The sequence below is a fragment of the Botryllus schlosseri genome, chromosome 8, assembly GCF_051294905.1.
Source record: "Botryllus schlosseri isolate E-star chromosome 8, Bs_hap1, whole genome shotgun sequence".
In the NCBI taxonomy this organism is placed as follows: Eukaryota; Metazoa; Chordata; class Ascidiacea; order Stolidobranchia; family Styelidae; genus Botryllus; species Botryllus schlosseri.
In genome coordinates this window covers 17,442,179-17,468,854 of record NC_137243.1, presented here as the reverse complement: position 1 = coordinate 17,468,854, position 26,676 = coordinate 17,442,179, and the positions used below count along the sequence as shown (strand labels likewise).

The following is a 26,676-nucleotide window of genomic DNA, read 5'->3' as shown; positions in this document are numbered from 1 at the left end:
GGGGGGGGGGGGGGGGCTGACGAAGTGCTGCTACGGTTCTGGTGGGGAATGCAGGCTTGGAATAAATCTGAAGTGGGGAATGAAGACAAAAAGGTTGGGAACCACTACTTTACAGGATCTAATAAAAGAAATTGATGTTGATGGGAAAGCGGCTTAATGCTGGACCACTGCAAGCAAAGGGTGACAAGGAAATGGAAACTTGCTGGGCATTACACCAAATTGCACGGCCATGAGATGGTGCACGAACTCAAAATCATGATACAAGTATCTTGTTTGATATCAGGCACCATACACCAAGGACACATTTCAAAATATTTTTTCAATAATTTTCGGCAAAACCCTTTCTCTAAGTCTAATTTCAACATTACAACTTAACAAGAACAACACATCACCTGAGTTTGGCCGGTATCTTTGCCTCGGTCAATGTAGGCGCATTGCCGAGGCTATAACTCTGATAGGAGGACGCGGAGCTGACTGAACTCGCATCATTCGCTGAAACAAAACACGTGTTACTGTCCGACCAAGATCGTAAAACGGGCCATAACGCTGAGTCCCGAAGACCAGGATTGTAACTAAGACACAAAAGTTCCGAGTCAACAAATCAATCTCACATAGTTTCTACTCTGGGAATATTTAATTTACACCCAAGTAACATCCGAGTCCAAGTCTTAAAGTACTCGGACATATTTCTCTTACTTTAACTACTTCAATTGGTTATGATATCAGACTACTTCTTAAACTTCCGTTTCAGTATTTTAGGCAAAAACAGTCCTAGACGACAACTACTTTGTTCCTCTACTTCTAACAAGCTTTTTCATGCAGATAAATGACAGTTTCAGGTCCGGTTAGTCTCAAGTCATTACGGAGAGCGACTAAAATTGACTAGGATCATTTTCTCGAGTCGAGTCACCGTCAAATGGCGACTCGAGTGAGACTCATGTTGAGTCATGACTCGGACTGGGGAAAATCGAGTGCCCAAGTGATTCAATGTTGAATGGAGTATTATACTTTGAGCCGAGTATTCAAGTATGAGTATAAGTCGTCATGACGTCACAACAGTATGACTGATGCGGAAAGCTCAAAATGTACATTTTATGCGACCACAACGAATGTAATATCACATTTCAGATTATTTGGCATTTTTATATTGTGGTTTAGGTATTATGTTGTTATCTTTTATTCCCAGACCAGTGATCTCAAACCCATTTATGATAGTGAAAGATTTCGCGGCACTACATACATACTTTAGGAATTTCTGTCATTCAGCTACCCTACTCCAATAACTTCAGTTTTATGTGTCGGCATTAAGCCGAATTTGTTATGCATGTGTTTTCTTAGACTAGTCACCAACTAGTCAGTGAAAAGAAGGTTTTATGAACAATCCTAACAAGCAATAACAGACAATGTTTGACATAAATTTTGGGAAAATTGATTTGAAAATCAACATGAAATATGATAATACTGAACAGATTTCTACCACTATAAAATTTTGTTTGTACTTCGCGTGATTTAGTTTCAGAAGATTAGTTATTAGATATTCACGTATACATTCACTGCAGGTAGAGCTTGGGTCAATCAAAGTGTTAAGCCAGCAAAAAGTATGCTGTTCTCTGCAGAAGATTTGGGGGACAGGGAGCATATTTCAATTTCTGATCCATCCATCGGTACCACATATCCCCTACCTTTTACAAGAACACAAGGAATATAATGTCATTTCTAAATCGCAATTTAAGATAATTTGTTAGCTTTTGACCATCCCTATTCCATTACCCTTCGTGACAATGATGTAAGTTGATCGCTACCTCAGCCATAGTTAGTGATGGTTAATACTTGATTCAGAATTGAATCACTAATGTTCTGAATTTTGTCATTGCCTAATATGTAGTGCCACTTGCGTTTCAAACCTGTATCATTCCGGCACTTTTTTGCTGTTGGTACAGCGGTTAGTCAGGCGGGCCTTTTTCGGGTCTGGCGGGTCTTCGGCTTGGGCTTAACTTCTAGCTCCTTTCTTTTGGGCAAGCGATGGGGTGCCTTGCATAAATCGCGAGCTTCCACTGCTCTGCTCGGACCTGTAAGAGAGAGATCTTGAAAACTTCAGATACATAATCCAAACAGCCTATTTGTTTTCTTTATCATCGCCTAAAGCAAGGGTCACCAACACAAGATTTAAAATAAGCTAATTCTCCTGTGCCAAAAACCTCTATTCCTCACTAGATGAAGCGGCCGGGAATTGAAAATAAATTACCCCGTGTGACAATGACAACGCTGTGGGTTGATCACTACTAACGCTAACGTACGTAACTTTGCACCACATGATTTGTATGCTGTATTACGGAAAATACATCGATCCAAAATGCATCGAAACTATGTTTCTCATCTCATAGATAACATAACTCTTAGTGACAAGGAACGTTTAATTTCAGTAGGCCCACTCTAAAAATTGGATTGTCACTTCTCGAATGGAATCATTGGAATTAACACTTGATTCCGACTCAACTCAAGTCATTTTACACAGCCCACGCACTCGAGTGATACGTCAATACCAGACTTCGGGCTTGCACTCGATTCCGTATCAAACCACCAAGGTTCTCGATTTAGTCCGGCCCTACTAATACAGGCGCACTCGCTTTTCAAAGCTGAGTCTTTACGGCCCTTTTTAGCTTCCGATGAAGACGTGACCGTGGTGGGTCTTTTCCGGCTACTAGTTGTTACTCCTGTGGGCGCGGGCGGAAGTTCCAGCTCGTCCCTGTTTTTTTGTGAGCGGCGCGACATGTTGTATGATACCTTTGGCCCTGTAAGACAGAGATATTAACAAAAACTCCACATATGGTAATGCTAACTACAGGTGATAAAAAGTAACGTCAAACATGCAGTGAAACAGGTAATGACAAGGCGAAGGCTAACGATTGGCTGCCATTTGAAACAATACGGACTAAAGGCGGGCATGGATGGGCAATAGGGTTATTCAAATTTTCTTCAATTTTACAGTTCACACTATACACACACACACACATTATATATGTTAAGGGGGGAGACTACCCCTGGAAACGAAAATTTTTTTATTTTTGTTGATGTTTGTACTATTAGATGTTATCCTTCATATACTGAAGTTTTGCAATGATTGGATAAGCCTAAGTGTGTAAAATTTAACATTTTATGATCCTATCCAGTTTGGAACTAGCCTTATTGTCGACTATCGGAGCAACTGCAGCAAATAGTGTGAAATCATGAGGGAAAAACGGATTTCAAAGAATGGAAATCAACTCGCTCAGATCAGCGAAACAATGAATATGGCTATCAAAACAAAAAAAACTTGAAACTGCTGAACGAAAGCAGATACTCCTGGGGCGTTCCAGTGTACAAACAATGTCAAAATTGAAGTTTTCAAGGTATAACTGTTACTTTTTTGTGTTGCGGAATTAAAATGGATTTTTCTCGAGATTTTGATTTTCATAAGTTGAGTACTAGTAACCATTTTTGAGGCAGAAAAAATCATCCAATCAACTTGAAAATTTGAAGATAGACATATCCTGGGATGTTGAATGGGATAGTACTTTTGTTTTCGGGGTACTCGGAAGGAGTCCATCCGTATTTGTTCGATAAAGTAAAAAAATGCCATTTTTTCAATTTTTTTCGAAAAAAAAAAGATTTTTTTCATATCTAACCCATAGTTGGGCTGTAAAAAAAGTACTATCGTGCATTAGATCTATTTTAATCCATAAAGAGCATTAGGAAACAAATCAATTAAATAATGTTGATGTGAAAATTTTTCCTAGAAATTAGTCTGAAAAATAACAAAATTCGATACAAATCAAAAATTCTTCGACGAAATTTCGTCAAATTTATATCGAAATTAGAATATCCAACAAAACACCTTGTGCCCAAATTTCAGATAGATAGCTGTATTAGTGTTCAAGTTATAGGCATTTCACTGAATTTTCAATTCGAGGGGTAGTCTCCCCTCTTAACGCAATTCTAACCCATAAAATGGAAGCTATTAGAATATAATAGCTAAATGATAGAAATTATAACAGGACATACTATTTTTCCAAATCAAAAATCTTCTATTTCTACAATTTCGCTTCAACAGGTTCAAATTGATTCGAATTTGCATTGTTTTTTCAGACAATGTAACAATTTCATGCAGTAGTCAGTAAAATTTGAGAATTCAAATATATTCGAAATTTTGTCACTCTAATTATCGTAGCTTCGTTTAGACAGGTTGTAAATCAGCCATATTCGAATTGCAGCTATTTTTTGCCAACGTAGAGATTTTTTTATAAACCACCCTCAAGTTATTTATGAACAAACCTGAAAACAATCAATACCAGACAAATTTCGAAAGGGGGGTGCCGAGCACCTGAAAAGCCACCCTTGAATACGTCACTGACTGAGTGGCTATTACTGCAGCACTCCCGAGTTCCGAATCATGTCCAGAATATTATACATTTGTGTTAAGCCACGAGCGAAAGAGTTTTATTCTTACTTGAAGCAATCCTTGCAGATATTCTTCTGCTGCTTGTACTGTCGCCAGAGCTCTTAAATAGGAAAACACGTTTTTGCTATGGCACAGTAGTTAAATTTGTTACAGTAAACTAAAGCACGACAGATTACCCGTTAGCTGATAATATCAAATCGATATCACACATCAAAGATTATTATCGCCATCGATTATTCTCAGAGGTACAAAAATATCGGCCATTTTTACTACATCACAACATCGTAGCGTAGTTAAAGGAATATAATCTGCTACTACTAGACAGGGAATACTGATGCAATCTTATTGCTTACAAGCAGGAATGGTCAAGGTAGTCATCGTTGGTACTATAGTACAAATAAAACTATCGCACATTTTTACTTACAAAAGTAGTGATTTCAAAGTAAAAAAGTATATATTTTAGTTCCAGTTTCAGCAAACAGACCAAAAACTTCAAAGTAGACATAGAGCAGTTTGAAACCAGTCGCGGATTAGAATTCGCCGATTTCTAACTACCATACTGTATCGTGACGTCATGAAAATTGCCGATATTTTTCACCTCTAATGGTTGATACCGACATTTCTTTCGGTAAATCAAAATCAAAAGGCTGGATTATGGAGTCGTACCTGAGTTTTTGTCGTCATGTTTCTTTGCTTGCAATACTGAATATATACCGTAGGTTTATATTTAGAATGTAGCCAACCTCTAGAATTTATTGAACAGATAAGTTTTTCACAATCAAATTTATCCATGATAGTGAGGTTAAGGAACAGTGTCGCAGCCAAGTCAACAGGTTCTTAGTCAAAAGGTAATATTACTGTTCTACTCTAGTCATGTTCAACACGTTTTTACAATGAAACAGCGTCCAATATCCCGCCAACATTGTGAACATTCATTATTTTCACTATTTTCTAACACATTCAGAAGTGGTCAAAGTAGTCAACGTTTGTACTAAAGTGAAAGTAGCAGCAACTTTCAATATTTCTACTCAAATACAAGCAAAAGTAGCGATTTATATGTAAGCATACAAAAGTATTTAAACCTAGTTCAAAATTACATGTTAGCTTACCACATGTGAACACGGTTACACAAAATTGATGACGGTTATAGCATAAACAAAAATCGACATAACAGCACACCAAAAATGGGAATAATGAAATGAAAGGCCATCCGTTGTGCAACACACATGTAAAATACAATATTTTCAGTATCTCATACGTTAGCTAGATGAAATTGATATGCTTTTCAAAAGCAAAAATTGATTCTAAGCCAAAATAGATTCATTAACACAAAAAAATGCGAATCCCGAAATGAAAATCCATTCGACAGTATGCAAAATACAGTTAAATGCCATGTTTTTCGTGTTTTCCGGAACAGCTAGATCAGTGGGGGCAACTGAGGGCGAGAATGTTCGAACGTGCAGTGAGATATATTCAACTATCATGGCCAAAAAATGCACATGAAGGCAGCTTATTCTGCATATGACACGATAAAAAGGTCAACTCAAGTAGACGCAGAAACCAGTTTTCTGAACACCCATTTTTTAGTTAATTCACCAGCGATCTCAGAGATAGGTGTATAAATTTCCAGATTATATGACCTGTTTCAGATCCATATATTATGGGGGCAAAATTAGTGTCGATCGGGCGATGAATCGAAAGGGGTTTGGGAACCACTGAGCTAGATGAAAATGATAGTTAGCAAGAACTAAAATAGATTCATCAACATTCAAAGAAACACTGCCCGGGATTACGTAAATTACGGGTAAAATGGAATCGATGATTGTAAGCACAAGCAAAAATTGAACGACAAATATAATACTAGGCAGCTGGAGCTGATCAATAAATTTATCATCCGCCCTTTTAGTCGAATTTCAAACTGAGAATTCATGATGTACGCTGAGATGCATCAGCTGTACGAGAGAGATTCGAGTAAGCTTGATGCAGCAAGAAAGTGAACCGCTCGGCGAAATTTCAACTACTCACTAAGGATGGCGAGACGAACTTTCAAACGCATTCACGTCAACCGCCTATTTTAGAGCTTTTCCAGGAGAGAGGAGATACATACCAGAATCATTTTCGTTTGCATGATGCACGAGGTGCTTTGGTGATAGAACGATATGATAGAACCTCCAGTTGAGGTCATAGAGTCAGCAAGACCAACGGGGTACCGCAGATACCAGTGTTACATTTGTATCCATGGGAGTATCCTGACGGGGATTGGACCCACGACCTCCAAAACACGGAGACGCTCTTCTTTACACTATCAAGCTTTTTAAACAAAAATGCAAGCTGAAATTTGACAAAGCTATGGCGGAACGGATGGGGGTAAAGGTTTCGACATCAGCAATAAACCTATTCAGGAAAACAAATGATCCAAACTGAGCTTGCGAATTGCGTTTGTGAGACATGAGACATATACAAAGCCTAAAAGTAAAGTGAAGTAAACGTCAAGCAATAACTGAAGAATGCACCATAATTGCAAGACCTGATGTTCGAATAATATCACAATTTTCCTGACGGAATGCGTCAAAAACTGGGACTAAATCTCAACTCGAGTTAAATTCCACGGCAAAGGTCCAAGAGTATCCCGGAAATCCGGCCTGCCAAGCATTTCCTTTTCCTGACGGAATGCGCCGAAAACTGGGACTAGATCTCAACTCGCTCAAATTCCACGCCAAAGGTCCAGGAGTATCCCGGATAGCATTCACATCTTAGGTGGAGAGTGGAAAAGGAAGAATAATGTTGGGCATCAATATTCATGTTTCGCATCTATAATAATCATGACGCGTTTACTATCTCTGTAGCTTTGTAGAAATGAGCGATAGCTAAGTTTTAGGCTTACAAAAGTGATGTTGAATTATACTGTTATGGGACAATATGACACAAGCACTGTGACCGAGGCGAAGAGACCAGTAAAATCCAGGTGATGATTGTTGTCCTTGAAAAATTGTAATGGCTAAAGTTCACGCACAGATACGGGTGAAGTGAAAAATATTACAAATATGAATTTAAAAGTGTCCTGTATATGGCCCCAGATATCAAACAAAATACTGGTATCAGGATTCTTGGTTAGTTCACTTCGATTTTAGACCATGGGGCAATATCGACGACAGAACAAACCACTGAAATAACTCCCGCTTCTACGGCTTGGAATTGAGTCAGATTTGTTTTGCATAGTTTTTTAAGACAGCGCAACAATTTCATGGGGTTGGCAGAAAAATTTGTTTTGTTTTTTTTTGCAATTTTGGTTAAATTCAAAATTTTCAAACTGTACGTAATCCGCGAATATTGGTTGAAATGAATTCAAATTTGGTGTGCGTCGATTTTTAAGGCAACTTAACGATTTAATCACGTAGCCAGCAAGATTCAGGAAAAAAGGTTATTTTTGAACAGCCCTACTGCACATGAACTCGTACGCCCTACACAACAGCGCAGCTGGTAACGCTGCACTATTTTACACAATGACCCTTGCCGCAAAACCCGCAGCCCTGCTAGTTGAGAATTCGAGCGATTTCGCAGGCCGTACATACCGAATGGATTCCGAGGGTAAATTCGCCTCATAAGAAGAAATACCGGAAAGAAATTACGACCAGCGCAAAAAGAATGGCCGTGTACGCTTGGCACAACAAGAACACAATCAATTGAAGAGAAATTTAAACAGCATGCTCATCATCACGTGACAGTACATTTGACTTCGAAAGTTCAAACCGGACTTATACAAACTACCCATCTAGTTAGTTGGCGGTCAACTAATTATTGTTGTTTTAGGAGTTCTAGACCTTGTTGCACAATTTGAAAGGAAAACAGAGAGTATAAAACTAGAAATTTTTCAGATTTTTGCGCGTAGATAATAAAAAGAATTAGAGCTACACGGATGTTACCAACTTAGATTATAATTTAAATTACCGCTGTTTTAGATGATCCTAATGTATTGCTTAGCACAGCGCAACGAAGTGAAGTTGAAAAGTTAAAGTGTGCTTTCACTTCACTCTTTAGTCACAAAGAAACATCAAACTGAAGATTTGACAGCAGGTGCTTCCATATATGAATGGAAAAACCTTGCCTTACAACTTGCTCAAATAGGCGGGTCAGTTGCAAATGGCATCATATCGTCCGTTGCAAAAACATTTCGAGAACGATCTGCTCCTGGCTACTGTTTTCGTAGATCCAAGGACCAGAGTGTTTCAACTGCTGATCCAATGATTCAAGCAAAAGCTCCTAGACATTTTGGATTTTGGAATTCAACTCGCTTTTTTTTTGTTAGTACCGAGCGTCACTCCCACTCCAAGTGGGCTCACGAGGAGCAGCTGAATTCGGCTGCCCGTTAGCATGAACGCATGTTTCGGATTTATCTACTCGTAAGTTCACTTGCGCGTTTTACGGATCGCAATACCTTGCACATAAAATTCACTACCAAATTAGAAGTGATACAGACACAGAGCTTGGAAAATTGTAGAATTAGTGAGAGTTCCGTTATCTGTTATGTTATGTTATTCACTCAAATATATCTTCATATTACCGAATCATACGTAGGTTACGTAAAGTTTCACATCCGGCTCGAATTAGATAGTACGACAGGCTTACATATTATCAGACCAAATGTTCAAATCATTATACAAAAATACATAAGATCAGATGTTCAAATCACATCACAGTCCGAGGAATAGCTCCACATATTGCCAAACCTGATGTCTGAATCACATCACACTCCTAAGTGCAAGGTATGTCAAATCAAGAATGTTATAGGCTATTGGAAAAACGGCGGCCAAGGAAGCATATGAATAAATCATACAGATTCAAGTGAGCAGATTCCAAAGGACCACTTAAAATTCCTATCTAAAACCTACTCTGGAGCTCTTACAAGCTTGAACATAATAGCAGTGCCCAACTAATCACACCGAAATCAAAAGATGACACTGACTATCGTGCCAGACATCGATCTAAGAATTGAGCCGGTTCGAAAATTTATCGAAGATCTGGCACACGGAATCGATATACTTAACAACTGCATTTAATTTCATTTCACTCACCAGTGAGATAAAAGAAGCGGGGTTCTAGTCTCGAGAAGGCAGATAATATTCATTTTGTGGAATTGTTGTCGGATTATCTAAAAATTGTATCCCTAATCTGGCTTCAATGTCGTCGTCTTTCAACTGTGTGTACAATCTGTACATATTACCATTTGTACTTTGTCGCAGAACAAGTTTAAGAAAACCCAATGCTAGGTCAAAATATTAGTATTGTGATCTGTGTGCCGGTAATTTGGTTGTGCACGTCATATAGAATCGAATACTCAGCATTTAATATTGCAATAGCAGACGGTCATTTTGTCTCGTACGAATTTGTCCGCCAACTGGTTGCCAAATTTAAAAATCTTCACGTGGGCTACATATTAGTTCTATGCCGAGAGTGAACACAGTCCACAGGTGCACGAGTCAGGTGCACGAGTTTGTCACAATACCCATCTTTTAATATGGCAATAGCAGACTGTCATATTGTCTCGTTGCGAATTTGTCTGCTAACTCGTCAAATATATAAATACTTATGAAGGTTACATATTACTTTTATGCCATGAGTAAACAGCTGAACACGATCCAGAGGTGCGGGAGTTCGTCACAACAACTTTACAGTTCATGAAATCAAATGAGGCTGAAGAGCAGTAGAGGGCTGAATATACCGTATTAAATGTTAATGCTTACGTACAAATGGTTACATCAACGATCCTTGAATGTTGGCAGAATTCGTCAGCCACCATGATGCAACAAAAAGTTGTCTCAGGGTGCTGTTGAAATTTCGTAGATGTGATTATGTTCCTGCTGCGCCAAGGGTACGTGTTCCTTCTTTTAGAGCTGGTCGTAATTTCTTTCTGGTATGTCTTCCTATGAGGCCAATTTACTGTCGGAATCGATTCGGTTGCGGGCTGCGGGATTCGGAGCAACAGTCATCGTATAAAATAGCACAGCGTTTCCAGCGGTGCCGTTGTGTAGGGCGTACGAGTTCATGGACGGCATCTGGAACTGGAATCCCTTTAGCATCTTCATAGAAGAGGCCCCTGGAGCATGAGCTCCACAGCTCCCTCCTTAACTGGGCAGGTCTGTAAAAAGAAAATTTGCGATCACGGATCATATCAATTCGGAACAAATAAATCAAGTTCACAACAGATTCGAATCATCAGGTAGGCTACCCACACATAACGTAACCAGACTTGTACATTGTACAATCTACTGGATTATCACAATGTGCTATTGCAACTAGAACAAAAATAACCAAATTCAGAGCTAGCAATGGCTGCCAAGTAAAACACACAACAGAAAAAAAACCTGTATCGCAAATCACGGCAAACGATGACACGTGTTCTTTAGTTGAGAGACAACTATTTTTGAACATCTCTCTAAAACTAAAACGACACACTATTCAAAGTCTGCAATTAAAACTGTTTGCCTTTCAAATTGCGCAACAAGGAGTGGAACTATAAAAATAAGTTAGTGGATCGTCAACTAACTAGATCGGTAATCCATACAAGTCCACTTTGAACTGCCGGGAGTCAAAACGCGCCGTCACGTGATAATCAGTAGTAATTAATGTAACCCAGCCTCAGTCGACATCCACATCATAGTCGAGGCCACGAATGATAGTGCTGAACAACACTTACCATTACCATACCGCCAGAGGTACAGACACGCTTAGGTTTTGTGGAGTCTAACAGATTGATTGTCCTCCCAGTCATAATAGCGTCTTCTCGGCCGTCGACCGACCGTCTCCGTCTCCTGTTTGAAGGAACATGTTCATTTCCAAAGTGAGTAGAGCGGGAACATAATAATCGTCCGAAAGTATGTTTTTCACAGTGGCATCAATAGATTGTAGTTAGTGCAAGAATTGGGCGAAGTGAATTAAATTCGATTCGATAACAGCAAAGTGAATTTGAGTCAAAACTACATAAAGAAATACAAAGAACTAGAAGGAAATACAATGAAAATGAAGTTTAGTTCATAGGTCCATGTGAAAAGTCTAGTATTTCCGGTACGGCAGCATGATCACAGTTCAAACAACGGAGTGTTTGCCAATAACATATCCGAGACCTTCTACGTTGGGCTCGCAGTGACCCAAAAGTATTAGATGAAGTCGACCATATTAGCTTTATCTAGTTGTCTACTTGAGACTATTTCGAGTAAAATGCCGGAAATCTAATCATTCTACACCTATATCCATATGAAACAATTGAAGCCTGAACCAATGTTGAGGAGCAATATAAATGTATTGACAAATATTTAGGCTAAGTCCGATTTAAATTAATTATGCGAGAGGTTTGTTATAATTAGTAGTGAGCGGAAAGATACTGCTACGCTACAGATAGAATTCTACGACAATGTAAGCTCTAATCACTACGTTTGCAGGCTGAGTTAAACCAGGTTGCGCACTTGTTGAACTACTGGTTGCTCACATATCATATCATCGTGTTGACTGTCGAGAGCATGTACTAGTACATATGTCGGACAGGTGCAGCGAGTTAGTCGACACGGATTAATGGAAGACTTGAAATTGACTCGAAAATCTTCCTTCGAGTCACGAGTAAATCCACGTTTTTGAGATGCCGAGTCAAGTCAAGTCATTTTTCCAATGTGACTCGAGTCAAATAAAGCCATCTGAAGAAGTTGACTCAAGTCATGACTCGAGTCATCCCAACACTGACTTGGTCCGACTCCAAAACAGTTCTTCTCCAGATTTTGTCGAACATAGGAATATTATTCTAGTTGGCGTAGTCCAGGGGCGCCTCCCACCTTTTTACTATTCCCGGCCACATTTCGATTACTTATGTAATAGCCTACGACCGCATTCCAGGGCATAGTCTTAATTAACTAACTGGGCGCCAAATACCTATGGTAAACTGTCCATGTCCGAAAGACTAATCGACTCTCGGCGCTAGCAGGTATTTATGGGCAAAAGAATTTTACCTCGAATCAGCAGACTAACTACCGTAAAATCACATGAACACTATCATTAACAAAACCCTCAACATGTCACTCTAGTACCATACGTGCAAATAAACGGTTTCATACTTTACATTTTAGGTTGATTTCAATTTTCGAAGGTCCACCGGTCCGCTATATATTTTTTGAAATTTTTCCGGTTTGCGCGGTGGAAAAGTTTGAGAACTACCGATGTAGACAACATTGTCAGAATGAAGCAACACGGTGTGTCACAAGCAGTGTAGGCACAACTTGAGTGCTGTCAGCCAACAACTGCTGCTGTTGAACGTTCTTGTCAAGCTTCTTAGTAAGGACATGCACATTCTACCCAAGAAAGTAGGAGGAAAATATATCTCGTTCTACAAAAAAAAATTAAATATTTCTACCATAATACGTATTGTAATCACTAGAATTCTTCATAGGGCCAGATGCCGTTAAAATATTGTTTTTTCCATGCAAAAAGTTGCCTGTTTCTAAGCCAAATTGTTTTTACAGGCCAAACTACTTCGTTAGGACAGCCAATTCCAACCAGAAAGGAAGGTAAGTTGTACAATTTAACTTTATGTGGGAAAACACCTAATTTGCATACGTTAGGTCAAAATTTGGTTAAAACTCAAAAATTTGTTCAAAACTCAGTTTGTTTAGGTTAAAAAAAGCCAAACTTTTGATTTTTAGGTCAAAATTTTCCTTTTAGGTAAAAACACCGCCCTAAACTCATAACACATCGGTTGCTTGTATATCTACATATCCCTCCATAGTATCGTATCAGTGTCTGTGACATGCACATTGCACAATGCACAATCATGAGCAATGCATCTACTATTGCACAGAGTGAGATGTAGCAACTCAACAAACAGGCCAGCTAACCAACCACAAATGTTATAAATTAAATTTAGGGAAGTTCATAGCCGACAAATATGCTGACACTGTCCTAGTGAATTTGTTTTCTCTTAATAAATACGGCTTGAGAACAACGATTCGAGTCTGAACGAATCTGAATGAAGTTTCAATTCTTGACGATTCAAGTCTCGTGAGTCAGGCCTGTAGCCAGGGGGTTTCGGGAAAGGGGGGGTCTAATGCCCGACGCGAAACCCCGTCCTTTTGAAATGACCATTCTGACGCTAATATTAATTTGCAATTCAATAAGTCGCATTATCAGTGTTGGGCGCGGTCAACTACCGAGAAGCGTGCTGCTAATTAGCGAGATTCGTCCGTGCACTAAGTAATGCAACGCGATCTCTCGCTGACATAATCGCCAAATTAGGTCACTAATTGCAGCGCGCTCGGCGATCGTCGCTGGCCTGATATGACGCGTCTCCAACAAGCCTAGTTCTGCTAGCTTCAAGAATGGCATCTGCAATAGGCCCGGCCGATGCGCACTTACGGCACTGTACCGTCACTGGCCCGCACAATCGCATCTGCATTGCCCCAGTGCGCACAATATTATCGCTGGCCTACACAAACGTATCTGCAATAGGCCTCGTACGATAGATATCATAGCTGGCCCGACTGTCCCATCTCGGGACTAGCATGCTTTATGTTATTATGCACAATGCGTAGTGGCCGGCCATACAAATATTACACAATATCAATTATTTAATGTTACCGCTATTTGGTAATGTATCAGCCATTGGCGCTAGACCTTGGTACGTTAGGTATGCGCTCGTGCATACCCTACTTATTTTAGCAAAATAACGATCCTTATTATATGGACAAACGGTGATGTACATCACTATAACTATTATCCAAACGAAGCTACGCATTAGGACAATAACGCGACGTCGTTAGAGACGACGATTTCCGCTCGTGCGCTGAGAAGACTGGCACGCGCGCTGAGAAAACTATCTCCTAGCTATCACGATTCGACGACCAAACATAGGTTCTCCTTCTCTAAGTTCAATTGCGTTAGCATCGATAACCGCCGTTCAAGATAACTTGAGCTACTTTTGGCATATAACACTTTTGAATCGGAGCGCGAAGTTGATCGGTGTATTATTGTGTATGCCAACGAATTGCAATGTATTCCTGTCCATAATCGTTACTCCAATGAAGATTTCTAAATGTAATCGGGGAATGCAGCAATGTAGCCAAAATCGCAGTTCAATCACCAACCAATTGCCGCGATGCGAGCAGGACAATTACTGATTGGTTGCGCGATTGTAATGATCATTATTGTCTGCGTGACATATTCGTATCCCAGACTTGTAGCGCTTTGCCAGCCCGTCGTTCAATTTGTTACTCACATGTCGCATTTTGCGTTATATTGATGTATTCCGGACATCTCATTGGCACAAATTCTGATTTTATTCCATGTCTGTGCGGCGAACCTTCTATATTCCTATAAATCGATCGCCGTCCGAATGCCTGATAACGCAGCTACATATTAGAATGATTTAAGATTCAATTCAATAATTCGTCCGTATGGATTTATATTGATGAGTGTAGGGCCGATATTAGCAGTCCACATTCGTGAATTAACGTTGCACGTACATCGGTACACCGGTGGCAGTGCAGGCAGTAGGCTACGTTCTAGTGCACTGCATCGACACGGAGTGATTGCGACGTCACACGATTCCGCAAACCCACTCGAAATTACGATTGTCCTTTCTAATCGCATAACTCTTTGCAATGGAGGATTTAGTCTGAGGAGAATTACCAATAAAACGTTGAGACGTGGGACACACTCGTTTTTAAAAACGACGTAGCAACGTAACTGGTGTTAGCCTATGACGGATCGATACTGATTTTCATCACACCCGACTGTCAACAAGTATGGCGATGGTACTTACCCTGATTTGAGTAGATAGAGGTCGCCTCCAGACCTTTTCAACTTGTTGCTTGCCAAGATGCCGTTCTTTCCTGGGCATTACAAAAATATCTCCCCTCATCCCATGAAATGATCAAATGCGTTCTTGATACGTGCGAAGAGGACCCGGTGGGTTTCGTTGTTTCGTCCGATAATAGTCATGTCATTGTGAATGACATACTCGGTATCTTCACCAATCAACTTCGCTATCAAGCTTTCTTCGCTATCAAGCTTTCTTCCTAGCTTCGTTCGTAATCGCGATTATACCTATGCGTCAGACAGCAATATTCGTGGATCTTAACGAAGCCACGTTGCATTTGAAATGACCTCGCGCGAAGCAATGATTGTTAATAAAAGTTTCCGAGCGACACCTACTGGAAGTTAAGTGAAACGTCGAAGCATTTACGTAAATTCTTGGATTTTATTATCGATGTCAGGGACTATGAATACATAGTAATGACAGTAGCCGGTTTATTACTGCGCCTGGACAAATCGCGTACATATTTGATTTGATTCCGAACCAAATCATGGATTGGAGTGCCACTCATGTGACGTCATGTATGATGTGAAAAGTTCAAATATGTAAGCCTACCGTTTACGCGACCACGTGAAAATAATGGCCATTCTACACTTCATCAATATAATTGGCTATTTTTCTAATATGCCTATTTCATGGAACTTTCGTAAGGATATGCTATGGTTGATCATGACTGAACTGTAGGATTGGTCAACAATAACCTTTTTTTCGGGTTCCGGGGATTCACTGATTGATTTGTTAGATTAGCCTACCTAAAAAACGCTGCACACCAAATTTGACTCAATACCAACCTGATCTTTGAGGGGTTCAAGGGCCATGAGCAGAATAAACACTGATAATGTAGGAAAGTATCGTTCGTTCCTTACAACAAATTTCTATTATTTCCACCATAATGCGTGATGTAGCTATCGGTTTTCGTTAAAATGAAGTGTTTTCGTTTAAAAATTTGTCAGTTTTCAAGTCAAAAAAGTTTTTTTCAGGCCAAACTACTTCGTAAGGACGGACAGTTCCAACCAGAAATGAAGGTAAGTAGTAGAATTCTAACATTGTGTCAAAATGTTTATTTTTCTAGGTCAAAATCTTCCGTTTTTAGGTAAAAGAATCGCCCTAGTGATGACTAAACACACGGTCATCACTCGCTCGGGCAATTAGATCGGATCGATCGAAGGTGCTCACCTTCTCACCTTTTTCTATTCACTCTCATCAAACCCGGTGCTCTACAGTGACATGACGCAGGCTGGTGTTTTTTTTTCTGTTTTTTTTTCGGTCATTATACCTTGCCGAGTCATCAACATATATGTTCATTGTTTATTCCCACACAATCAGAGTAATTGATGGCGGTTATTTATGGACATGCTTAGGCTTCATTCACTTCTTATCTATGCAGTACAAAAATCAACATATCTTTCAAGAACAACGCACGGTGTCCTTGTGGTTGTCAAAGCCAATACTTACACCTTCTTAATATCCGACATATCCTTATACATAAAGAGGAATAAGTTGCAACAGTCTAATTAAACTTAAATTAGGCCGCAGAAGGAATATCGTAGGACATATGTCTTGGTGGATTTGATTTTGCTCTGCAGAGCGTGCTCATTGCTCAAGTTAAATCCGTAGAGTTCGCCAGAGGTGGTCAGTAACGAAGTACTTATACTTTTTGGAAGTACTCAGGTACTTTTTGGAAGTACTCAAGTACTTTTTCTCTACTTCGGGTACTTACTCAATTATATCTGATTTTCTCTACTTCTACTTCGTAATATTTTGTGATCTACTTACTTACTTTTCGCTATTTTCAGTTTGTCAAGTATAAGTAGTTTAATCCCCCAATGCGCAAGATAGCCTGATTAATTTCGGGGCTGTTTTCATGGAGTACCAAGACCAACATTTAATATTCATAAAAGTCAAGTAAAGTAGAGAAATTTTGTTGCGCTTCGCGCACAGTAGTTATGGAGTGACAAATATGTTTTCACGAAAGTATCAGTGAATATAATTTAGGTACTGGATTGCTTGGTTCCTCTCACACCACATTCACACACCCATATCAAATATTTCATCACATTAATCATGGTTCACCATAACGTTTGAAACTACCGTTTCGCAATCTAGCAATTACCTCTCATATCGTAATCTGGCAGCCCATGACGTGCCCTGATAATCTGGAAAATCCGGCTTTTTTCAACGTTACCCCTGTTTTAGCAGATCACCTTTGGACAAAAGAGATGAAATATATTTTCCGCTTTTTAGAAGTGGGGTATTTGTATTTCACTTTCAATTCCTAGTATCATACATTGAGTTCGATTTACTTTCAGTTCTTTTGTCTGCAGAACATACAGGTTGAAGCATAAAAGTAAGTGTAGAAATGTCTCTATTTTCCGAAAATAAAGGTAAACTAAATATAAATTGTACGATCAAAAATATTTGTTATTAACGTATACTAATCGCGCAAAGTGTTGAAACCGTATCCGATTCAACTTTTCCGTATTGCTCTTCGCCTAAATTTTGGGCCTTATAATATGGGGTAGGGCGCCATGCCATCAAATTCTCTAAAACGAGGTCTTTCAGTAAGCAAAGGGTTAGTATCGCATTTTCATATCAATACTATAATTTGCACCCATGATGCGCAATAATGCTTATTCTGTCGAAAATCGATACCTCCTGGGATGCATCAATACGAATCAAGCTTTCTGCAACTTTGCATAGTTCAATTTGCAGCTTTTGACAGTCCATGTGATCGAATTAAGACTGTTTTCAAAACTACTTACTTACTTGAGTGGATTTAAAGTAAGTCAATTCTACTTCTACTTCAAGAAATTTAGGTAGCTTATGGAAGAAGTACTTCGACTCGTACTTGAGTAGATTTTTTCGTCGCTACTTCTAGTTCTACTTGAGTAGTTTTCTTGACTACTTTGACCACCTCTGGAGTTCGCAATATTACAAAGTTTGTAGTTCAAACAAAGGCCATAAGAATACGAACTAGGCAGATTTTTCTCATGGATTAGCATGCTTAGTGGCATCACCAATTAATTTTATACAGGCCTATGCCTCAACGATCTGGACTCGGCCTGAGATCATAGGTCGAAGAACAGGAAAGTGTTTCTAATCCTAAATGGTGTAGTTCGCATTACGAAAAAGAGCCGGAAAGTTGACCTTTTTTTATTCAACCAACGGAGAATTTAACAAAAGTGTGTTTCTGGAGCCGAGAAAAGTTACTTTTTTAGTCAACCAACCACAAAGTCGGGAAAAGTTCCCAATTTTTTTCAAATTTTACTTCAGTATTATAACCCTGAAAATTTTGAAAAAGTGGCCTCTTTTCAGATTTTCAAAATATGGTGACCCTATAATATACCAACATCTAATCCTGGGGCGGGCAACTTCTCCATCCGGCGGGCCGGATAGGAGAACATGAACATAAGACGGGCCAGATTCCTGATATTTTTTGATGATTTTAGGGCAAATCCCCCCGTGGGAAAGATCCACAGATCCGACCATCCTACCCGGCATTACCCTTTGTACATACAATTCAGATAAGCACAGATTCCTGCAATTGCGAACTATATCTGGACTGGGAGACCGATTCACGGGGGAGCCCAAATCGGTGATATGAATGAGATAAAAAAAATCAGAGTGCATTCGGCTTCTAGTCGCGCGAGGCGCGAAATTGTTTTGCATAAATGAATGAATTTGATCAATGATATTGGTAGTGTCTGAGCAAGTGGTTTCTTTCAAAATTTACAGCACGTATAATTATAATTTTGAACATTTATCATGGCATCAGAATATACATACATTCATGAGCTTATCGCAGATTATTCACTTCGGGCGGGTTCATTCTTGATAATTACTTTGTTGAAAACTCCTGCAACCCAACGGCCTCGTGCTATTATAGTGTATCTAAGATACTGTATTTTCATAATCAAAACATTTACGTAAAGACCCTGAATCGCGCGAAACTCGCGATTTTTTTAGTTTGAATCCATCTTCCAGAAAATATTCCACCATTTACAGATATTACGAATATTTTCGAAAAATCTGGGAATGGCATGGCTCCATTCGCCCCTAACCACGTCAATGCTACGAACATCAGTTGCATTGGAACGTCACTTTGTCTTGCTAACGGTCATGATTGAAAGTGTTTGCGCCTAATTGCCTGCGGGCCACATCATCACGTAAGACGGTAAACGGTCGGCGGGTCGCACAAAATCCCGTCGCGGGCTGGATCCGGCCCGCGGGCCGTATGTTGCCCGCCCCTGATCCAATCGAATCACAAGACTGAGGTTATGGCACACTGCCTATACATGCGACATTACGGAATGCTCTTCACGGTCTTATTGAAAGGGCGGGGGTTACGTTATGGTAGGTCGATGTCCAGGCCAATGCCAAATGAGTAAACAACATCGCTATTCGGTAGCAGACAGCCGTGAAGCACTGGCATATTTTCAATATCTGTATGCCCATTACGTATTGTATCTTTTGACACAGCTTGATTCTCTTACACTCAACGCAGTTTTGTACCATGTTTCTATCGTTCTGTAATCGTTGCTGCTGTCAGATATAACGAAATCTATTGAGCGTGTATCCTGATTGCTGAACAGTCAGAGATTGAAATTGCAACACTGCAGAACGACCTCCACCTCATAGCCCACCAGGCTGCACGAAACTTTTGGTTCCTTGTTGACACGGAAAAGTACAGTGGTGTATGCGCAGCAGCTATGAAGGTTGCAAGCATGTTTGGTACAACTTATGGTTGTTAATCAACCGCACTTCTTCAAAAAACAAACACAGAACAAGCCTCACTGATGCATACACATTACAAACATCTGGAATACTCACTCAAAGTTGCAGTGCAAAGTTACATATCAGAGTACAGCACACTAGTTGATAGCATGCAATGCCAGGCTTCCCATGGACTGATATAGAAACGGATAACAAGATGTCCAGTCCAAAGTGTGACGTGATTTATTCGAAAATGTGAGTTGACTGTTGTTGCCTAAATTATACAAACATGGTGCGAAATAATTCATGGTTTCTTAAAAATGTGAGTTGACTGTTGTTGCATAAATTATACAAACATGGTGCGAAATAATTCATGGTTTATTAAAAATGTTTATAGCTATCTTAGTTGAATAAATATGTTTTTATTTTACAAGTCTGTCTTAGACGTCTTCCCACAATGTGATTCCTGCCCAGTGCTATGAATAGAAAAGTGGAAATGCAGTTTGGTCCGGGTAAACAGCGGGTGTGAATGGTAGCCCGCTGCTTCATTCACTACCCAAGAAGTAGCTCTTGGTTGCAAAAAGGTTGGTGACCCCTGTTATAGAATCTGTTATCATATGAAGTATAAACTATTAAATTAAATTACATAATTATCACACTATCGACGTGATGTTAGGAGCTAATGCAGGGGCGGCCAACCCGCGGCCCGCGAAAAGGTTTTGAGTGGTTCGCGGAGTAATTGCCGATGTTAGTAATATTATCAGAAAATAAATTACCAAAACCAAATAACCAAAAGTTGATTAGCCTGGCCTGAAATTTGGGAATTTGATGACTGAAACATCAGTTCCGCCGCATTGGTGTAGCCAGGGGTCAGTCACATTTTTCGCAGATCGTCGTATATTACCATAAAGTATACAATATTTCGCAGATTAGCCGAAGTCTTCGATATTTATAAGTCCAAGCGCCGTATAATCCTGTCCTTTTATAATAAGCCCTGCGGTATGCGGAGACGACCCGTAATATATACAAGTAACATTATTATTGACCGAAATCATTCAGTACCTTTGAAACATTTTCTCGCTGCGCGCCGCTACATCGTGTCTGAGTGACGAGTCTTCATTTCATAATATAATTGTTGCTGATTTTGATGCGTATTATTATAGGTATTGTTTTCACTGTTACCCAATCCGGTTCGCTCCTCTCAATACTAAAAGGACGTGATCAACATTCAAGTGGCCCGCGCAATGATTTGTAAATCTCATGAAACCCTTTGGCCGAAGAGTTGGCCACCCCTGTGCTAATGTAAACTTATTATGCGCGATGAATGTTCACTTGTGTTAAGTGTCATTTATTACTACATAATGGCAGATTTTACAGCCAGTGAATATTCAGGTAAATACGTCGGTTCCGTGTATTACGTAATGATACCATAGTGTCCTATATGGTGTCGACACAAGCAAATCTCCCGGCTCAGTGAAATTGTATCACGTCACAATTTCCATTTGGATACAGGCAATTTGACGGTCATTTTTGACCGGCTTGCCGAGCATTAAATTTGGTAAAACGGGTATCAATCAAAAGCTGACTCTGCACTGATGACGAAAATATAAATTTTATTCCGCTCGCAGCCCAGAAACCCCCACAATCAGAATCGAATTTTTCATTGTTATGGAGGTTGGCATTGTGACGCAACAATGCTTTCTTGCTCTTTTTCTCTTGAGGTACTCTCTCGTTTCGCCAGACAGCATTGTTGCGTCATGAGCTACTCTCTCGTTTCGCCAGACAGCATTGTTGCGTCCCAATGCCAATCTCCATAACAATGGAAAATTCGAGGCTGATTGTGGGAGTTCCAGGGCCACGAGCGGAATAAAATTTATATTTTCGTAATCAGTGCAGAGTCAGCTTTCGATTGATACCCGTTTTACCAAATTTAATGCTCGGCAAGCCGGTCAAAAATGACCGTCAAATTGCCTGTAGACAAATGGAAATTGTGACGTGATACAATTTCACTGAGCCGTGAGATTTGCTTGTGTCGACACCATATAGGACACTATGATGATACCCAACGAATAACCTAACGTGCACCACTAAAATTAGCTGGTATCCAGTGTGTTGTTGATACCCTTTCACGTAATTCGACAGTTCCGAGCTACATCGAGTGAGTTTCCTGGTTGGCCACTGAAAAAATGGTCGATCATACCCAATGACTGAACAAACTAACATTAGGCTTACCATACGTCCTCTTTTAAGAGGATTTGTCCTCTTTTTTGACTTTTTTGAAAGTGTCCTCGGAGGACGCCCTTTTGTCCTCTTTTTTGAGATTTTGTCCTCTTTTCTGAAAATTTAGGTCTGATATGCCGCAAATTAGCACAGAAGTGACGGTCCGGCGGATATTTCGGAGTGAAAAACGGTGAATTCAGCTCTGAGCGAAAAGATTACCTTTTTTTTTTTTTTCTTTTAGTCCTGCACCTGGCAATGTAGAGTAAAAAACGGTATTTTGAGATCTGAGCGGAAGTGATGACCTTTTTTTTTTTAGTCAACCGACCGCAAAGTGGGAAAAATTCACCGGTTTTTGAGAATTCTACTCCGGTTTTGTATCTTGCAAATTTCTGAAAAAGTGTCCTCTTTTTGCATTTTCAAAATATGGTAAGCCTAACTAACATAATATGTCAAGTCGCCCTATTGCCTGGGTTCACAAACTGGGATATGTGAGTATTGTGAATTTTCAGTTGAATAAGACTTAGGAGGCAGTTCCGTAGGCTATGTGCCTTATTTCAAAACACTTCCAAGAGTAGATTTATCGTCCATCACAGTGAAATGATGTATGAAAGTGTAAATACATGGTCTTATGTGTGTTATTGCGAACACTTCATGCAACAGTAACAATATTCATAATGTGTACGCGTCACATGTATATAATTCTAAAGGATTCGTGACTTTAAAAGGTACTATAGCCCTAGCCTATTGATACAATTGATTGATGTCGGTTTTGTGATGCTGGTGAAAAATAATATGTCGTCAAATTCATCAAATTATCAAATATTTGTTCCAATGTCATTGTTCCCTTGTTTAGGTCGAAGTATCAGATCTGATGCTTTATCAAGCGATCTTACCGGCAAGCCCGATTCCATGTACTTCATATTTTCATAATCGATATCAATGATCTGACTTCCTCAAAATTACAGTAAACTAAGCATTGCAGCATATTGTCATTACAGGAGTGTTACGCTCGGTGGATGCTAATTGACCGTCTGAAGTTCCGTCGACTCACAATCTCACATACGCAAGGCTTAAATGTAACGGATGATACATTGGCAAGATCTTCTTTCGATTTCACGCTGGAGTAACGGGTAAATGAAATAGTCAGCAATATTGTATGATGTCTTCCCGTAACTTTATTGGTCTTATTAGTCAACGAATTTGAATCGTGGTTTATGATTCAATCCATAGTTTTACCACCAAAGTTCAAAACTATTCTCGTGTTATCATCTATTGTTTTATCGGTGCAGCGCCCAGCTCTCTCTCTCTCTCTCTCTCTCTCTCTCTCTCTCTCTCTCTCTCTCTCTCTCTCTCTCTCTCTCTCTCTCTCTCTCTCTCTCTCTCTCTCTCCCTCCTATCCGTTATGGAATATTCCCACATCACGTGACTTATATTCGCCGTTGGTATAAAACCAAGTGCATGTCGTATATATTGGATTCATTAGGAACATGAGACGTGAATACCAAACCTACTGTTGATTTATCCGTACAATATATCTGGAAAAGGCAAATGGTCGTCTGTTGAACTGCTAGTGAAGAACTCGCCAGGACGTTCGTATCAGCTATGCAGCCGCAGGGGAGTATTTTTGAAAGTCGCTATCCGTAGACAACGGACTCGCTGTATATACCCTCACAGGCTATTGGACACGACAAACGTTCTATATCGGCAACCACTAGTGGCAACTCTGGTTAGGGATCATATATTTCGCTCGCAATACATGAAATCTGACGCTATAATAATTCTCGAACCTTTTGGCTATGTGGCAAAGTGACACAAAAGTCAGTTAATACCGAGTGCTGGCAGCGTTGTCACCTTTTCAACCGTCTGGCAAATGTCTTTCATCATTCGTGTTTAGCTGCTTTTAAGGAGCAATTAATTTAGCAGGAAATGCAGTGATTCAACAGATGATAGCATTATATCGTTTAGCAAAATTCCGTATCGAAATTTAACATCGCACGCATAAAATCCGAGCAGAACAGTTTCGAGCTAAATGCTAAACAGATGAATAGATAACGGTCTTTCAAAACGTCATTATCTTGTGGACGTCCTTCCGTGTTCCAAATGCTACCCCGGCTCAGAACCACTGCCTCGCATTATGGATTACTTGTAGAGGTATAGTCAGTAGGCTAACAAAGTTCTACTTTATCAAAGTTATCAAGTAGGTTTACCCCACATGTAGTTAATACTCAAGTAAATCCAATCTTCCGCTTACTCTGATGCTACTTTATAACATTTTTTGTTGTAGCCCAATTACCAAATTTTCGCCATTTGCAATTTGTAAAGTAAAAGTATTTTGTTGTTCCGGTGAGAAAGAGGCTGAGCTACGATTCATAGAATTATACGTAAATGTCTTTTTGCGGCCTGTCATGTTTTAGCTATCTTACCAGTCCGGCATAGCGTTAATTTACATTAGTATCCGATATAACTTCTCCGTATCATGTATATACCAGTGGTTCTCAAACTGACAGCATGAACACATCTCAAGGGGACGTGAAGCTTTGCGCATAGTCCTAATTTCATATTTGAGTATTGTCTCATGCAGTCATAAGTTTCCATGCCATCAAACTATCTGTGGAGATGGCCAGCATTCTGGTCGCATTTTGAGATATGACGATAACAGGGGCGCGAAGTTTTTCACTGTCATAAGGAGAGACGTGTCTGAAAAAGATTGAGCACCACAGCTCTATTTTATAAGTACAGGGTATATTACAACACGGATGTTGGCGTCATCAAATGATACACACACACAATTGACAGCAAAACTGTCATTTGGATCACGTGATGTGGTCGAATTTATATGCTGTTGAATATTTATATCTCACGGGATGTAGCTGCGTGAATAGAGCCCTCTGCGCCGTTAAATTATGACTCATCATTTAAATTACATGATATGACTCTCATTATTATCGGCGCAACTCTAGGTGCTATACCTTCAATGATTAATAGACCACTCGCGCAAAATTCCATTTTCAATTCACGTTATTTTGCAGTACATATCTAATATAAATAACTTTAGTGTATAACAGTGGTTCTTAACCTTGACTCCAGCGCCCCTTCGGGGCGCTGGCGATTTCGAAGGGGGCGGAAACGCTCAGGGGGCGATATGGGCGGTGCTGGGCGGCGCTGGGCTCAGGGGGGCGATAAGGGGGGCGCTGAAGAAAAATGGCTTCGCCGTAGATGATGCGGTTGAGTAGGACAGTATTCAGAACAAATTAACAGTCAACAAAACATGTCAAATCCCAAAATCGTTGGTCGCGCTACGCGACGATGTTTGCTACATATGTTTTTATAAATGTAGTGGGTTAATATAATTCATTTAAAACGAATTGCGCGTACTTTTAGATCGCCAATTTCCCGTCATTTAAAACACTGCAGTCACACTTGCTAGGGTTATTTTCAACAAAATGTTTCTGATTAGATATTATATTCCGCAGTGCACAGCGTGTGAAAATCGAAGGAGGCACTGTATATCAAATTTGATTGAGAGTGAGAACCCCTTGTACATAAAATAAGTTTTAAAGCATTGTGCACGAAATGAATAACTAAATATACTTGCATTTGAGAGCTACAACATTAAATCGTCAAAATATTTCTTCATCCTATAATAAAGGATAATACTATCTCGTGTTGTGGTTCACAACCTCACATGAACGTTATATAATATGAGTTTCTTTATTTGAAATACATTCATGTTAAAATTAATAACTGGACACAGTACTAAATTCAATGTGAGCAGATATATGCATCCAATTCTCAGTTGACTTACTTATAGTTACACAACGCACTAAAACAAAATCCAATACCAATAATTTCCCGTATTGCCAATCGCCGATGTGAGTTCGGGAGGGTTCGAACCACAGGGTATGAGACCGTACCCGATTGTTGATATAGCAACCTTGATTTGACCCTGAATATACCACATACTTATTAAATGGTTTATTATAGTCGAGTGGTCCTCGAGCGCGATTGAAGCGCGAAATATTTCCAATACCAAAGTCCCAAGAAGACCGACTGTACTTTGACCTCTTACCAAGACCGACACGGCTGCAACCCAAACCCCTTACCGGTTAGCTCGAAGGGTGTCCTAAATTATTTCGGTGAATGAACATAAATTAAACATCATGTTTTTACGACTCCCCCTCGAAAGAATACGCATAATTATAGAAAATAGAAATAGGCATTTTGGCGTCGGCCAGTACCACGCCACGATGGACGGATACATATGAAGTTCCGGTGAATATGGGACTCCGAGAAGTGTTTCAAAACGATCGTCAGCGAGAAAACCTTAGCCAAAGAGGATTACCCTTATGTTGAGCGTAAACTTCGATGTATATAAGTCTAATTGTTCACAGGTGTTTGAATCGCTCGTGCCGAACTATCATGTCGTCGCAATCTGCACCCCATAGGACAATAG

At 39.8% G+C, this 26,676-nt stretch overlaps 1 protein-coding gene across 2 annotated transcripts; it reads right to left on the bottom strand.

Annotated features, from left to right (window-relative positions):
• Positions 1 to 392: 392 nt before the first annotated feature.
• On the bottom strand, positions 393 to 15,726 carry LOC145445117 (uncharacterized). Of its 2 annotated transcripts, XR_013916886.1 has the most exons (6): positions 15,237 to 15,726; positions 11,133 to 11,247; positions 5,105 to 10,574; positions 4,487 to 4,538; positions 1,905 to 2,792; positions 393 to 492 (listed from the first exon to the last, which is right to left on the bottom strand). XR_013916886.1 is itself a non-coding variant. In XM_080323258.1 (5 exons), exons 3-5 carry the CDS (start codon positions 5,228 to 5,230, stop codon positions 2,503 to 2,505), a joined length of 468 nt encoding a protein of 155 aa, XP_080179384.1. In that variant the 5' UTR covers positions 5,231 to 10,574; positions 11,133 to 11,247; positions 15,237 to 15,726; the 3' UTR covers positions 994 to 2,502. The 2 variants fall into 2 exon arrangements, 1 of the variants encoding a protein (XP_080179384.1); XM_080323258.1 differs by lacking the exon at positions 393 to 492 and having other exon boundaries at positions 994 to 2,792.
• Between the last annotated feature and the right edge of the window lie 10,950 nt (positions 15,727 to 26,676).

Excerpts from the sequence above, each read along its gene's own strand:
- LOC145445117 (XM_080323258.1), bottom strand. The coding sequence starts at position 5,230 with ATGGATAAATTTGATTGTGAAAAACTTATCTGTTCAATAAATTCTAGA. Across the intron at positions 4,539-5,104 it reads ACATGACGACAAAAACTCAG|AGCTCTGGCGACAGTACAAG; the intron begins GTACGACTCCAT and ends TTCCTATTTAAG. Across the intron at positions 2,793-4,486 it reads ATCTGCAAGGATTGCTTCAA|GGCCAAAGGTATCATACAAC; the intron begins GTAAGAATAAAA and ends TCTGTCTTACAG.